The sequence below is a fragment of the Macaca fascicularis genome, chromosome 3 (assembly GCF_037993035.2).
Source record: "Macaca fascicularis isolate 582-1 chromosome 3, T2T-MFA8v1.1".
Lineage (NCBI taxonomy): Eukaryota > Metazoa > Chordata > Mammalia > Primates > Cercopithecidae > Macaca > Macaca fascicularis.
The window spans coordinates 119,368,008-119,385,130 of record NC_088377.1 but is presented as its reverse complement, the minus strand read 5'-3'; the positions used below and the strand labels follow the sequence as shown (position 1 = coordinate 119,385,130).

The following is a 17,123-nucleotide window of genomic DNA, read 5'->3' as shown; positions in this document are numbered from 1 at the left end:
TTCTTTGATAGATTGTTTTATAATATAAAAAGGGTGTCAGGAATATTTTCCTTATATTCATTCTGAAATCCCTTGCTCAATTTCAGCATATTACATGAAATTACCCAGAGAATTATCCTAAACAATGTGTCTCTGTTCACAGTGTTGACATCCTTTAAATAATTTAATTTCTCTTTATCTCTCTCTCTCAGTCTCATGGTTAGATTGCTATTTGCCAATATATTATACCATTTATGTTCTACTGTTATTAACTAGGCAGTAGAATGTCAGGATTTGACTATTGAAATTTTAACATTTTCCTTGTATTTGTTTCCTTCTTATGTAGTTCACTTTTAATACTTATATTAAACAATTCTTTAATTGTCCACTGTCAGTCTTTCATAATTTAACGTCTTTTTCTTTTATGAAGATTTCTTTTACCAGAGTAGTTTAAACTTTTAGACTAGCTATTCCCCCTCCACCCGCCTTTTTTTAAGAGATAAAGGAATAAAAAAAAATAAATCTGAAAGGATTTGTGGTAATTTCAACAGTTCATACTTTGGTTTTATTACTTTTAGTTGTCTTAAAGAAATTTAAAACATGCATGATTTCTAGGTTGTAATGCCTAGATTTTTTGTTGGATTTTCTCTGATCTCTTGTTTGCTTTTCCAAGCAATTTTATATTGTTTAAGAATTAGTACAGCTTAATGGTGGGCTTTAAAGTAAGATTGTCGTGGTTTGAAGCCTTATATTTACTTTCCTTGTTATTTTTGGCAAGCAGATTTCTTAACATGTCTTTAATTTCCTCGTGTAAAATGGGAATAGTTATAGTATCTCTTCTTCATAGTAGTTGTGTTTAATGATTACATATATTTATACATAGAGTCCTTGACTTATGGTGGGTTTACATCCTGATAAATCCGTTGTAAGTTTAAAATATTTTAAGTTGAAATTAATTTAATACACCTAACCTACTGAGCATAGCTTAGTGTTGCCTACCTTAAATATGCTTGGAACACTTACATTAGCCTACACTTGAACACAATCATCTGACAAAAAACTTTATTTTATAATAAAATGTTAACTATCTCGTGTAACTTATTGAATACTATACTGAAAATGGAAAACAGAGTGGTTGTATGGGTACTGAAAGTGTGGTTTCTGCTGAGTGTGTATTGCTTTTGCAACATTGTAAAGTTAAAAAATTAGAAGTGGAATTATTGTAAACTGGGTACTGTCTATATATGTAAAGTGTTTAGAATAGTGACTGGCACATAGTAAATCCTCAAATAATTTTAACTATGGTTGTATTATTATTTGTTATTACCATTAAATTAGTTGAATTTTGATTTGAACCATATAGGTAATTATGTTTTTTACAGTTATTGTTTGTCTTGGTACATAATTGGTTCACTATTTGTATTTAACATTTTAAATATTTAGTGGATGCTTTGTATGAGAATGCAGTCTTTAGTCTGGAAATAAGTTTGCTTTGAGAGTTTTTCTGTTTCTTTGTTGTAGGAGTGTAGCTTTTGTGAAGACCCTCGCTTTGCTAGAACTGGAGTTTGCATCAGCTGTGATGCAGGGATGTGCAGAGCCTATTTCCATGTGACCTGTGCTCAGAAGGAAGGTCTGCTTTCAGAGGCAGCAGCGGAAGAGGTAGGTTTATTTAAACCCATAGTTGGTGAATATGTTCACAAGACATCTTTTGACTCTATGTCCTATAACAAGTATAAATAATAAAAGAAATTTTAACATTTATTTTTAAAGTTGTTGCCAGGATCACTGTTCTAAAAGGTTAAGAGTAAATCTCTATGAGTTTTGTCAGTCTTAAAGCTAGTCAGACATTTGGAAAACATTAAAATTTTTATAGTGAGATCTGACTGATAAAATGAAAGATAATCCAAGTTGTCTTAAAGCATTAAAATGTCAGCATTTCAGCCCCATGAATTATAGTTTAAAAAAAGGAATATTTTATACGCGAATCTGAAACTGTATTTGAGTAACCTTGCTCTATTTTTATTTAAGTAAAATCATTACTGTGTCTTCAGTATCTCTGTTACTATCTCTTTACTGTTATTTTTAATTCCATAATATTCCTTTCAGATTTATTGTCTTTACATTAAACAGTAGTTTTCAGTGTTTTGGGGACTCATTAAGATTTGTTCAAGTAGTCTGAGTTTAAAACTATTTTCATTACACTATAAAATGTTATTTACTTTTCTGAACTCTGTTCTTTCATGAGTATTAGTGGAGACTTCCAGAGATTACATACAGTATAACAATAGAACCCACTGAATATGGAAACAATTTTGAGAACCCAGCTACCTTTTTTTATGTCAGCTATCTAGACTAATGTCTAGATATTTGCAAAAATGTAAAACAGTGCCACTCTCCTCACTAAATTTTTGTGTGTATGTGAATTGTATTTATTTTAGTAAAAGTGTATGCTTCTGTAATGGGCCCTTTGTTTAAAATAAATTAATGAATATTGCAAAAATTTTTCAGTTTTAATTTTTAATATGGTAACTGTCTGAAATATAACTCACATAAACTCTTTAGGGTCTGCAGTAATTTTTAAGAATGTTAACGAATCGTGAGCAGGTTCAGTTCATCCTTTAAGCTCATATAGTAAAGACTGTTTATTTAATAATTTTTATTGTATATTCATGATGGCTTTATGGTAATCTAAGCCTCTCCTTGTTATGTTTTTTCTTTTATTGGGTAAATTTTGCTTATTGTGCTGAGATTTTATCTTAGTACATTTATTTCATTTCCAGAAAATAAGTAAAGATACTCTGATGAAGAAAATTTGTAGAAAAAAATTTGAAGGATGTATTTTATGAATAACAAATCTTATAGGAATTGTATTTTTGATACATGTAGCTGTTTTTGATACATACAGCTGTTCCAGTCTCTTAATTTTAAGAAGTTGTACTTTGATGAAGGCTACTAGATGAACAGTGAGCATCTTCTCAGCCACTAGGTAGCCATAGAGTTATAATTATACAATGGGGTAGTCTGGATTCCTCATAGCTACAACTCAGGATGGTGGACAAAAGTACAAGAAGGCAATACAGGTAAGACTTAGAGGACCAGATTAAATACTAGGTAAATACTTGGATCAGAGAATCTGTAGGATAAGGTTAGTTGTCTTTTGAGCTTTGCAGTTAGTAGGGTTCTTTTGGAGCCAGTGGAGAGCTTTCTTTTTTACTATGGTACTTTGGATTACTTTGCACAACATCATACGTCATCATTTTTGGCAAGATGGCAGCTAGTTAATTAACAAAAATGTGTGAAGCAGCCACGTTTGGGACAGTGGGGTGTAATATAGTTTATGGGATTTGGAGAGTGCATCTCCTTCTAAAGGCATGCAAATTAAATGAAACTAAACACAATATTAAGCTACATAGTTTACAGTCTGTGGTCTGTACATCTTATCTATAAGCTAATTTGGGGAAATTTACAGGGAAACAGATACATTAGGATGTGAGAATTAGCCCTGAGGCATCTTCCTTGCCTTGCTGTGTCCCTTGATTGATTAGGTGGGAGCCCTGGATGTTGGAATAATAAAATACAACTTTTCTCCCTATTCACTGCCTTACTTAGTGTGCTGTTGTTTTGGGGGGAAAAGATTTAAAGCATATTTACATATACATGCTCCTGGTTTCTAAATATTTTCTGAATGATGTTCCAAAACCCAGGATATTGCATGCATCAGTATTAATGAAATTTGCTTTTGACAGTAATCATTCTGTTAAAATGAAGGTCTTGTCTATTTCTAGATGGTTGTACTTGTGTACATAAGGATTTATGTAATGTAATAGCATTTAAAATTAAGAAACACATTTTAAACTAAAACAGATCTATGTTTGTGAGCATATCTTGCCTTCTATTTCCATTTTATACTCTTTAGACATTCTAGGAAACTTTTTTTAAAGACTGTATCAAATTGGATTTACTACTTTTTCGTGGTGGTTTTATATAGGCTGTTAAAAAAAAGGTTGAAAAATAGAATAAACATATCAGTTTCATCTGATGGCATTGTATACCTTTCTATATTTTTTATGACTTTGTATATAGCCTTCTGACATAGTCCTTTATCTTATTGGTGAGAATCCATATGAAATTTCTATTCTCTTTCATCTACTTTGTGAATATTCCAGATTTATTTAGAATAGTCAAAGCATGTTATGACACAACATGCTTTATTAGAAGGATATTTAAAACCATATTATGACACAACATCTTATTTTAAAAAATGAACTGTAGGGCTGGGTGCAGTGACTCATGCCTGTAATTCCAACACTTTGGGAGGCCAAGGCCAGAGGATTGCTTCAGGCCAGGAGTTTGAGACCAGCTTGGGCAACATAGCAGGACCCCATCTCTACAAAAAAAAAAAAAAATTAGCTGGATGTGATGGTGCCTGTAGTCTCAGCTACTGGAGAGGCTGAGGTGGGAGGATCACATATACCCGGGAGTTCGAGGCTGCATTGAACTATGTTCTCACCACTGCACTCGGCCTGGGGAACAGAGCGAGACCCTACCTCTAAAAAATTTAAATAAATAAGTAAAAAAATACTGAGCTATTGCGCAGGCTCAGTTATGCTGACTACAACTTAAGTTACTATGTTTTACATTATATAGTCTAAAGTTACTTATAGTCTGAGTAAGCCATATGGTAGTTTCTTCTGTAATTAAGGTATAATTTGCTGCTATTGAACATTGCTGTACTCTGTAGAGTAGAAACTATACATATGTATGTAGAAAATTATATTTGAAACAATATAAAACCGGGTGCGGTGGCACACACCTGTAATCCCAGTACTTTGAAAGGCCAAGCCAAGGAGGATCTCTTGAGGCCAGGATTTTGAGATGAGCCTGGGCAACATAGCAAGACCCCATCTCTACACAAAATGTAAAAATTAACCAGGTGTGGTGGTGTGTGCCTATAGTCCTAACTGCTCAGGAGGCTGAGGCGGGAGGATTGCAGAGCCCAGAAGTTCAAGATTTCATTCTGTTAGAGCATATATGACTGAGGTGGGATGGACAAGAATATTGATAGTGCATAATTGAGAGGATAAGTGTGATATGCCATTAGGTTATTACTGTATTTGAATGTTTCTTGTTTCAATAAACACATCAGTTTTACTATTAAGATACCAATAAAGCATATGTATGTTCTTCAATTATACTGTTTTTACAAGTGCCAGGTGGTTCTCCATGTACAAGACTGAAACTGTGTCTTCTTTCAGTTTATGTAACTTTGATCTGCTATGTCAGTTTTACCCAGGGAGCTTTGTTTAAAAAGAAAAAAACAAACAAAAAAACAAGATTTTAAGATTCTGGACCAAATCATGCCATCTAGAGGCCCACAAGCTAAACTTAATCCATAGATGGATTTTGTTTGTTAGGAATAGGGTTAAAAAAGAAAACCTTGAATTTGAATGCCTTTGTGGGGGGCATTCCAGTATGCCACAGGCTGAGTTCTCACAGGCCTCACCATTTACTAACTGCCTCTCATCATTCATTTTTGTCTTTATTTCTTTTTTAGCATCTTTTAGGTCTCTTTCACCCATTTATGTTGATTGTTACTGCTTCTCAAGGCATTTGCATTTAAGGCCCTTGCCTCAGATCTGCTGAATCAGAATTTGCAGAGTTGGGCTCTAGTAACCTCTATTTAGAAACTTCCTTAAATGAATCTGATGACAGTCAGGTAATGGCTAAGGAAGATGGATCTTACATACTGGACATAGGTCTTGGGTCAGCAACTTAACCTCTCTGGCTTTCAGTTTTCTATCCATAAAATTGATATTAAAATGGTAGAACCTACCTCATGTGGTAGTGGTGAAGGTTAAAGAGATAATAGATACAGAAGCACATGTGCTTATTTCATGGTAGATATTCAGAAACATGTCTTTCCCTTTCCATCTTCCACTGGGAGTAGGATCTTGAAAGCTCCATTTCTCTAAGCAGGTTGAAAGGATATTCCATGTCAACCAATGAATTAATTAGGACACTATTTTGACTGGCTTAACAAAACCAAGTAACAGGTTGCTTAAACGAAGAAGAAGTTGAATTCACTCTAATAAACAATTCTAGACGGATTAGATACTAAGGGGAGTTTGGTTCCAGGGATTAGTTCCCTTCTTTCTTCCTGCTTCACCATCCTTTAGTCTGTTGCACTCTCCTACACAGTCAGAGATGGTTTATCACTATCTTGACTGGATTCTTCCTCATTGGAAGTAGCAAAGAGGAGGTTAAGAGTAGGCAGCTTCCTTTCAAGGGCATGGTCTGGGAATTTCATACAACTTATTGGCCAGAACTTAATCACATGGCCACATCTAGCTGTGGGGAGGCTGGACCAGATAGTTTCTAGCAGGATAGTCATATGCCCAGTAAAAAACTCATAGGGTTCTAGTACTAATGGGAAGAATGGATATTGTAAGACAGTTAGTAGTTTCTGCCATAGTAAGTATTGAGGTTTTTCTTAGGTCAGAGTCTTGGTCCAAATGCTTAACTCACCTATGCAAGCATGAACCCTATCTCTAATGACTCAATTTCAACCTCATTTACTTTGAAACATTAGAATAATTACCTAGATCTGGGCATTTGGGCTGAGGTTCAGTATAATCTTTATTTCCATTAAACATCTCTTTCACCAAGATTTAGAGCATGTCATGAGAAAGCAGCTGTTTGTATGTGTTAACGTAGTCTCCTAACTAAATTTTTGTATTTTATTTTTAAAGCTATATGAAGAAATTATAAGTAAACCCTGTTTTACTAATGTGGTAACTCAGGCCCAGAGATGTTAAGCAATTTTTTGAAGTCCCATAGCCAGTAAATGGTAGAGCCAAGATTGTATCCAGGTTTTTATGTCTTGAAATTCTGTGATACACATTGCTGTACTGTGACATCTGTAGATACCACACTACAGAACTGCCTCATATGCTTTTTTTTTTTTTTAAATATTAAGGACACATTAGTTTTTTTAATTCTTTCTATTGTATGTCTTTCCTTGATAGTGTTGTCATTTCTCTTTGGGTTGTAAAACTCTACTTAGAGACACTTGACATAACTTAGAGAAAAACTAATAGCTTATGTTTACTATTCCTTTTTTGGGACAGACATAAAGAATGAACAGCCTGTTGTTTTGTTAGCAATTACATTGTAAATTCCTTTTTTGGACTGCATCTTTACAAGTTGTTTTTGATAGAATAAATCCTCTTTTTTGTACATTACTTTTTCTGAATGAAAATGTGCTGTTAGGCTATGAGAGAGCTGTAATTCCATTTGAGATTTTAGGGAAAGAGTTAAGGGCATAACTTAAATTTTTTTATTGACAGGGCTTGGAATTTCTGAATTCTATTTTTTTTTTTTTTTTGAAACAGAGTCTCACTCTGTCACCAAGGCTGGAGTGCAATGGCGCAATCTCGGTTAATTACAACATCTGCCTCCTGTGTTCAAGCAATTCTTCTACCTCAGCCTCCCGAGTAGCTGAGATTACAGGCACATGCCACTGTACCTGGCTAATTTTTGTACTTTTAGTAGAGACAGTTTTGCCATGTTGGCCAGGCTAGTCTTGAACTCCCAACCTCATGTGACCTGCTTACCTCTGTCTCCCAAAGTGCTGGGATTACAGGTGTGTGCCACTGCACCTGCCCCTTAATTCTATTTTTATCCTCAGTAGAATCTGTCCATTGTTAGTCAGTTAGAAATGCCACACTTATCTTGTTGGCTAGTCGAATATTGTTGTTTTGCAATATTAGTTTATGTGTGAATAACTTTAATATTTAATGATTATTCCTACCTAAGAGTATTAAAATCCTATTTGTTTTAAACAGTGATTTAAAAAAAAAAATACAGCCAGCCCTCCGTGTCTGTGGATTACACATTCTTAGATTCAACCAACTGCAGATCGAAAATGTTTGGGGAAAAAAAAGCATCATAAAAAAGAATACAAATATAAAACCAATACAGTGTAACAACTATTTGCACATTTACATTTGTGTATTAGGTATTATGAGTAATGTAGAGATTACTTAAAATATGTGGGAGAATGCATGTAAACTAGATGCAAATACCACACCATTTAACATAAGATACTTGAACATCCACAGATTTTGGTTTCCTTGGGGGGTCCTGGAACCAGTCCCCCATGGATATTGAAGGGCTACTATACAAGTACACCCAAATAATACATTATATTTGATTTCAATATCTTTAAACCCACAGGCCCTTTAAAGAAAAAAGTTGTTGGTAATTTGAAGTTGACATACAAGATTAAGTTTCTAAAGAAGTAATTTTTATCATTATAAAAATTATTTTTGTAATTTATTAGACGTAACTAGCACTAGTAGATTCTTTGAAAAGCAAGTAATATTCTTTTGTGTTAGGTCTTTTATGACTCTTCAGATTACAAATGTTTACTATTTTTCTGCACTTTTTTTGTATAGGATATAGCAGATCCATTCTTTGCTTATTGTAAGCAACATGCAGATAGATTAGACAGAAAGTGGAAGAGAAAAAACTACTTGGCTCTACAGTCCTATTGTAAAATGTCTTTGCAAGAGAGAGAGAAGCAACTATCACCAGAAGCACAGGTATGGGATTCGTGTCAAAACCCGTGTGTTTTTGTTTTAAGGTTATGTGTGGATTTTACATCTCATGTGTGTTTTCCAGTGACATGTGAAGTATAATAAGAAGTTTGGTTAGTTACCTAGGAAGTGGATTGTGATTAAGGTACATAGTGAGTATAATTTTTGGCTGAATACAGTACTCCTCATTTAGTCAAACAGAGCAGTCCTTTATAAAATATATTTTTACATTGAAAAATGTGACTGTGAGGAAATTACTCTATCAGTGCAATATATTGACTACGTCTTGTTTCAGTCTGTTCAAAGGATTTGGTCAGTTTGCCAATATTTAAAATATAATTTTATATACATTAAATCTATGGAGACAATAGCAGTTATTAAGAAGAGAAACTTCAGCTTAATTAAATTAGTTTCTCCAAACTCTGATTATAAGTTAGGACCGTTGTTACTGGGGCAGATATAGTTTATTGTAACTCAAAAATTATACAGTATACCTTAAGGATCATTCATACCTATAATTTGCCTTGGTATAAGAAGTTCTGATTATCTTTCTGTAAACATGGGAATAAAAATCAATGTAAAAATCATAAGGAACATGTTTCATTTTATTATCTTTTAAAATTTGAATACATTTCTTTTATAGGCAAGGATCAATGCCCGGCTTCAGCAGTATCGTGCCAAAGCAGAACTAGCTCGATCTACCAGACCCCAGGCCTGGGTTCCAAGGGAAAAATTGCCCAGACCACTCACCAGCAGTGCTTCAGCTATTCGTAAACTTATGCGGAAAGCAGAACTCATGGGGATCAGTACAGATATCTTTCCAGTGGACAATTCAGATACTAGTTCTAGTGTGGATGGAAGGAGAAAGCATAAGCAACCAGCTCTCACTGCAGATTTTGTGAATTATTATTTTGGTCAGTATAGACACTGATACATGCACAGTTTCACTGAGAACAATTTGTTAATGAAAGTATTTGATATACTGTTAATTTTTAGAAATTTATTAGGCATGCTACGTATATCAGAGAGGAAAGTTTATTTTCCTAATATGTTGTGGGTTTTTACAAAATGCTAGGTTCATTTATTTGTGAATATACTTAAAAGTTTTAAACTATGTAGGTTTATCAATGTGATCATCTTTATGGCTAGTTTCTTCCTATGTCAGTTTTTACTTCCTACTAAAGTAAAATTGGATATTTCATTTAAATAGAGAGAAATATGCGCATGATTCAAATTCAGGAAAATATGGCTGAACAAAAGAATATAAAAGATAAATTAGAGAATGAACAAGAAAAGCTTCATGTAGAATATAATAAGGTAAGTTAGCTACAAAATATGCAACATAATGTGATAGATCTTAGTGATGATTTCTTTTGTGATTGTATGGCATTTCTTTTATGTTTTATTTTTAAATTCTTCTGGAGCTCTTAGGCTCTTCCCTATAACTCCTACTCCTCATTAGCTTCATTATCATCACCATCTCTTTCTGGGCACTTTGTGTGCCAGGCATAATTTTAATCTGTTTACATGTATTATTTAATTCTCAGGTTAACTTTATAGTGTAGGTTATAATCATTGCTTCCATTTTCAGGGAGAACACTGAATCCTGAAGAAGTTAAACAATTTGCCCAGGTTCACACAAGTAGTCAAGTCAGACTTGACAAGTGAAGTCAGTTGGTGTGAGGCCAACTCATCTGACTCTATTCTCTATTTCTAGCCAATAAACATTGCTAGAGAGCTTCACTTTCTAAGTTTGTAGAAAATTTAGAAACTTTTCTTTAAATTATTATTTATCTTGAATTATATTATAATGTTTGGAATAAAAATTTCCAAATTTGAATTTTCATGTAACCTCTTTATCCTAATGAGAAAAGATTCAAAAAGAAATATCTTATAAAAGCAAAATGTGGTTAAAATGTCATACCCAGTATAACTTGACATATAAAATGGGTATTGACTTATTGTTAGAAAACATTTTAAGTCATAAAGAAATAGTAGGAAGTACGTTTCCAATAATCAGCTACACTGTGTAGTAAAAAGAGTACTTAGAATTAGATTCAGAGGACCTGGGGATTCTTGCTAGTTCTGTGATCTTGGCCAACTCACAAAAGCTCTGTGATCCTTAGTTTTTTTCGTTGGGAAAATAGTGGAAATACCTCTTGATAGAGTCACAAGGATTGGTTAGCAGAATGTGATGTTATATAGCAAACTGTAAAAGAAGGTATAAACCTAGTTATCATCATTAGTAAAAATGTCAGCAGAAAATAAAATGCTTACAGCAACAAATACTGCTGAATAATTGGATAGCCTTGTATTTCAGTGGTATTGTGGCTTGAATATATTAAAAATATATGGATATATGGAGGCCGAGCACAGTGGCTCATGCATGTAATCCTAACACTTTGGGAGGCCGAGGTGGGTGGATCATGAGGTCAGGAGATTGAGATCGTCCTAGGAGTTTGAGACCAGCCTGGCCAACATGGCAAAACCCCGTCTCTACTAAAAATACAAAAGTTAGCTGGGTGTGGTGGAGGGCGCCTGTAATCCCAGCTACTCGGGAGGCTGAGGCAGGAGAATCGCTTGAACCCGGGAGGTGGTGGTTACAGCGACACAAGATTGCACGACTGCACTCTAGCCTGGGCGACAGAGTGAGACTCCATCTCAAAAAAAAATAGATCGAGACCAGCCTGGCCAACATGGTGAAACTCTGTCTCTACTAAAAATACAAAAATAGCTGGGTGTGGTGATGCATGCCAATAGTCTCAGCTACTTGGGAGACTGTGGCAGAAGAATCGCTTGAACCCAGGAGGTGGCGGTTGTAGTGAGCTGAGATCATGTCACTTGCACTCCAGCCTGGCTACAGAGTAAGACTGTGTCTCAAAAAAAAAAAAAAAAAAGAAAAAAAAATTGTATATATAGAGAATAGAATAGAAATGTAGATATTTCTTAAATTGTCAGATATTTTAATGAACTTTACTAATTTGATTACTTTGTAGCTATGTGAATCTTTAGAAGAACTACAAAACCTGAATGGAAAACTTCGAAGTGAAGGACAAGGAATATGGGCTTTACTAGGCAGAATCACAGGGCAGGTTAGTTTCTTTCCAATTACTGTCTCCTTCAATTCTTGCTCTCTATATGATTTTCAAAGAACAGATTTTTGATACAACTGTCATTTGACTAACCGAAGAATTCTGTTTGATCAAGGCCTAATCCTTTGGGATAATGATTTCTGCTTGAAATACACCTAGAGCATTGGAAGCTGCCTACTGAAGACCTCTAGTTTAATTTGGTTGTTTCAACAGCTATCTTGTGTGCAAAATTTTTTCATTTGCTCTAACTGATTGACCTGTCATTTGTGATGAAGCTTAAGACTTGAAGCATGAGTTTTTCCTAATACATTCTTCTTTCTTTTAATTTAGCAGTTTTAGATTGCTTGCTACATTTTTTTCTTTCCTGTTCTTATGCTGTATTTTTTTTCTATTCTTTGGATGTATAATTTAAAATTTAAAAAGGCAAACTAGAGATATTCATTTTTATGTTAGTTTGGTTTTCAGCTGTATAAGAGATGGTTATTTAAACTTTTATGTTAAGATGTATTTTTTCCCCTTCAACAGTAGCTGTGATCGTAGTTATTTAAAAAACTTTATTCATGAACACCTTTAGCCTGTTAAAGTTTTTGGTGTTGAATAATTATTGTTAGATGGATTTCTTTGAATGCCTTTTTTAGTACTGTGTATATAATTGATAAATTAAGTTTTTAACAAATATTTTTAATTATATTTTTTAAGGATGATGGAGACCCACTGTTTGTGGTCCTTTCACTAAAAAGTAGTTTTATTTGTGAAGGAGCTTTTCGAGGAGATATTTTTCATTATACTTGTTTTAGGGGTTTGTAAAAAGTCAAGTTCATCACACAGCTTGTGTAGACATTTTATGAAGTGATACATACTGATTTGTACTGTGCTGTACCAGCTTTGAAGATGCTTTATGTGAAAAGAATGTATGTGGCTTGTATCATAAAGAATGTTTTAATAGATGAGAATTAGTAGTTGCCTCTGGGAGGATCAGCCTTGGTCCCTGGTATTAGGTTGGTTGATGGATTTTTGGAAGATGATGGTGTTTTATAGTTAATATTTGGAGGAGTTAATGTTGAGTATAAAACTTTAGTTTATTTGCCAAGCTGGCATTATCTTTTGGCTTGATTTGCAAGTTTTTCTCATAAGAATCTCCTGTTTAAAATATTATCTATCATAAAAGACAGTTTCATTTATTAAAAGACTTTTAACAGAGGTTTGCAAATTTCCTTTTGCAAATGTAAAATACATAGCCCAAGTAGAATTCATTTATACTGCTTGCATGACACTTTTTTTTTTTTCAGTTGGTTGAACAGATGTGGGCCCACCAGGCCACTGAGAAATGACTTTGATAGATGGTTGCTGTCTGAGAAGCCAGCATACTACAGATTAGTAGAAACCCAAAGAGAATCTCACTTGCTTTGTTGGAGAGTTTGGTCCAATAAGATAATTTTTCTAATTAACCTATGGAGCACCAATATAGCTGGGGTGCTGAAGAAAATAAACGGCCTCAATATTCTTTTTGTCAAGTGTTCTGTGTTTTTTTTTTTTCCAAACCTCCTACATATGTGTCTTTGTCTTTCAAAGCTGAAGTAGAAGTTTAATTTTTATGTTTTAGTGTACCACTGAAAATTGATGGAAGTCTGTAATTATAGATTTCTAATGGAAATAACTATTAGAAGAAAGCTCATTTTAATCCTTTTTGCCAATGTAATAACTGGTAAGGCAGATTTTCCCCTAACAATCCTACTATATTTACTTAGCTTAAGTGGCAATTAGAGGAAAATGTTGCTTTTATTTCTTTCTTAAAACAATATATACTACATTTGTTCAAATCAATAGAAGTTGAATATACCAGCAATTTTGCGAGCACCCAAGGAGAGAAAACCAAGTAAAAAAGAAGGAGGCACACAAAAGACATCTACTCTTCCTGCAGTACTTTATAGGCAAGTAATGAAATTAATAATGATAGAATAATACTGTGTATTTTTTTTAAACTGATACTTATTAGAAAGAAGATCCTGCAAATATTTGAGAATGAATTATGTCCGTAGCAGAATTTAAGTGCATTTGAAATTCATTTTATCAAAGATGCATTCCAGTTTGAATGATAGAGGGGATTTTTGTTGCTGTTTTAACCTAAACTCTATGGAAATGAGCAGTACTCTTTGGGGAATTGGAAAATTACTTTAGATAACATTATGGTTATTGTCTTAAATAATTAAAACAATATAACAGATGGGCATTTGTATTTTATTTTACTTGAATGAATCGTAGAGTTTGTTTTATAGATAGTGATGGGTGTCATATACATATATAGAATGAATCTATTGCCTTTGTGGATAGTGGATAATGAAGATAAGTTTTAGTTTTTTGTCTTTTTTTTGAGACGGAGTCTCGCTCTGTCACCCAGTCTGGAGTGCAGTGGCACAATCTCGGCTCACTGCAACCTCCGCCTCCTGGGTTCACGCCATTCTCCTGCCTTAGCCTCCTGAGTAGCTGGGACTATAGGCGCCCACCACTACGCCTGGCTAATTTTTTGTATTCTTTAGTAGAGACGGGGTTTCACTGCGTTAGCCAGGATGGTCTCGATCTCCTGACCTCGTGATCCACCCGTCTCGGCCTCCCGAAGTGCTGGGATTACAGGCGTGAGCCACTGCGCCCGGCCCGATAAGTTTTAGTTTTGAGGTTCTACACTTTTTTTTCTCTTGATGCTCAGTTGCAATCACTTTGTTTGCATAAGTATTTTTGTTTTTTACTTTCTTTGCTCAATATTTTCAGTGTTCACCATTATAGTAAGTTTATTGTAGTCAAGACTTCTTTCCATAAATAAATAGGTTACGATCTCACTTTTTCCTAAATAATTTATATTGATTAAGTGAGAGAAGTTTAAAAGATGCTAGTGTTTTTGTATGTGTGTGTGTATGTGTGTGTATATTTATCCATGTATATGCATACATATATGTTATGCGTGTATAAATACATAAATATTCTTCTCAAAATTTCTTTCTCAGAAATAGTAGCAATAACAACAATATCAATCTCCATAACTACCTTCTTTTTTTTTTGTTGGAGGCTCCCTCTACAAGTAATAGCAAATAACTTCCTTGAAATGTGGGGAAAGCCCACATTGTATTAGTGTACAATGTGAACATTAGCACATTCTCAGGCCAGCTTTTTCAAACATAGTTGGTTCATTTGGAACCATCAAGCAATATCACTATGCTTCTGACTTTTATGACTACAATTCGTTTTTGTTTCAGAATATATTTTAAGCGATTTTTCTTTTTTACTGAGACCAGGTACTGGTTTTTTATTTATTTATTTTGGCTTTTTAAGTGTGTATATGTGTGACTTTTTTTCTAGGCGTATTAAAAAAAAAAAAAAAAACCTAACTATCATTGCTTTCTGTACATTCCAAATATAAATATACTTTAGATTTTCAGGTGATGGTACTTGTGTACGCAGGTGTAGTTAAATTGCCTTTTTGCATAAGAGAAGTTAGATTTCTGAGAAACCAAAAAATCCTAAAATAATAGTAACAATCACAAAATTCCATAATCTTTGCAATAAATATCAATTGATATGTGTGTGTGTGTATATATATAGTGTGTGTGTTTTTAATTTTTTTACTTTTGAATTTAATTAGTATATTTTTAAGACTCTAAATCCAATATTGAAAAGAGACTCATGTATACTTGTAGCAATATCTACATGTTGAAGACTCTTTGAAAGGTTTACAACTAAACTAATGGTAGGAAATAAACTACATTCTGTTTGTGAAGTAATTTTTTCATAGTTTTAGAAAATTGGGAATTTACTTTGTTCTATCATTTATGTGTCTAGAGAAAAAGTGAACTAATGTGAAATGGATTTTAGGTAATAATTAAAATTAAAATGAATATGATGTTGAGGATAAATACCTTATATATGTAATTCCTTAGAAAGTTTGACTCTAGTAATATTTAAATTTATATCAGATCCAAACTATTTTTAACATTCTCAAAAGTATTTAGAACTAACAGTTACTGACATTGTAAAAAGATGTGTTAATGAAAGAAATTGTCTATCTCAACAGAAGAAATATTAAATCAAGATGAAATTTTATAATTTAAAAAATATGCTATAAGTAAACTGCGTTTCACTATGATAATTATTATTGAAATCTTTACTTGCTGCTTTTATTAAAAGTTGTGGAATTTGTAAGAAGAACCATGATCAGCATCTTCTTTTATTGTGTGATACCTGTAAACTACATTACCACCTTGGATGTCTGGATCCTCCTCTTACAAGGATGCCAAGAAAGACCAAAAACAGTTATTGGTAAGTAAAATAGAGGAGATTTAGATGTTTCAATTGATTTACTCTTAGTTTCAGCAGTATAAGATGAAATATTATATTTGTTCATAATAAAGTATTTGGCACATTTTAAAATTGACTGTCATCAATATTTATTATAGCATTATGTGACTAAATCTATAACAGCTTTTTTGAGAAATAAATTTTTCATTAATCGTGGCTATTTTAGCAATAGATTCTTCTTTAAGGCATGAATTCTGTCCATTGCTTATAATTCTTTTGTTTTATTGTTAAGAATTTCTCAAATACTTTATTGTTATTTTGAAATTGAATTTATCTAAAATTTGCCATCATATGCTTTTACTTGCAATTTAGTATCTTATTTTTAGATTAGTGTCAAAGGCTTTACTTCTGGTATTTGGTATTTGTGCTAGTTATTGAAATCCAACCATACTTTGAAATCTAGAAACGTTTGATAAACATTTCTTAATTTTTTTTATTAACAGGCATATCGAATCACTACAGACATTTGATAAGGTTATAGTATCTATAATGAGTTTTATCCTTTCCTTAATTTTATTCTAAGAAAGGGACAGATGTTCAGATTTTAGTGGAATGATTTCTTATAGGAAGGAGAATATAGGAAATGGAAAACTTTGGAATGAACATGAATATTCTTTGTATACAAGTTCCATAACCTTTCCAGTTTCAGAAAAGAGTGAACCCCAAATTTTTAAATTTTAATCTCTACAAGAGGTTGTGTGTGTTCCTCAAATACATTAGGCCTATTTTTTGACCTCATTGTTTTATCACTTAAGGCTGCCTCTGTTCATTTGATTAGGAAGCTGAAATTTTTTCACTATTTTCACAGGATTGCTTTTTTGTAGTGTTCTTTGTATCAGCTTGTTTTCAGATAATCTTACTGCCCTGTTCTTTTGAAATACAGTGGAATATATTTATTGTGGTATTTATGTGCTTCAGAAACTGCTATAGTATATTCAAATCCCAACAATGTTAATAAGCATCCTGGGTGGGTGTTTAAATTGAAAACTAGTTTGATAGTCTCCAGAGCCAGGATGTTTTGCCATGAACTTATATGGAGATATGCAGTTCTCTCCTTAAATGAAGTTATGGACCCTCCTGTTACTGCTCAACCTGCAGAGCTCTGGTT

The 17,123-nt window shown here is 33.3% G+C and overlaps 1 protein-coding gene across 42 annotated transcripts in view; it reads left to right on the top strand.

Moving 5' to 3' along the window:
• PHF14 (PHD finger protein 14) overlaps positions 1 to 17,123 on the top strand; it is a 231,232-nt gene that overhangs the window by 83,733 nt on the left and 130,376 nt on the right. For all 42 annotated transcript variants that reach the window (XR_012432625.1, XR_010585764.2, XR_012432626.1 and 39 more), the window contains 7 exons: positions 1,501 to 1,638; positions 8,436 to 8,582; positions 9,220 to 9,490; positions 9,787 to 9,893; positions 11,573 to 11,668; positions 13,496 to 13,599; positions 15,845 to 15,976. Coding sequence is in view for 38 of the 42 variants with exons in the window: in XM_074035430.1 (XP_073891531.1) it covers positions 1,501 to 1,638; positions 8,436 to 8,582; positions 9,220 to 9,490; positions 9,787 to 9,893; positions 11,573 to 11,668; positions 13,496 to 13,599; positions 15,845 to 15,976 (995 nt within the window). In the remaining 4 variants the exon portion in view is untranslated. The remainder of the gene's footprint in view (positions 1 to 1,500; positions 1,639 to 8,435; positions 8,583 to 9,219; positions 9,491 to 9,786; positions 9,894 to 11,572; positions 11,669 to 13,495; positions 13,600 to 15,844; positions 15,977 to 17,123) is intronic.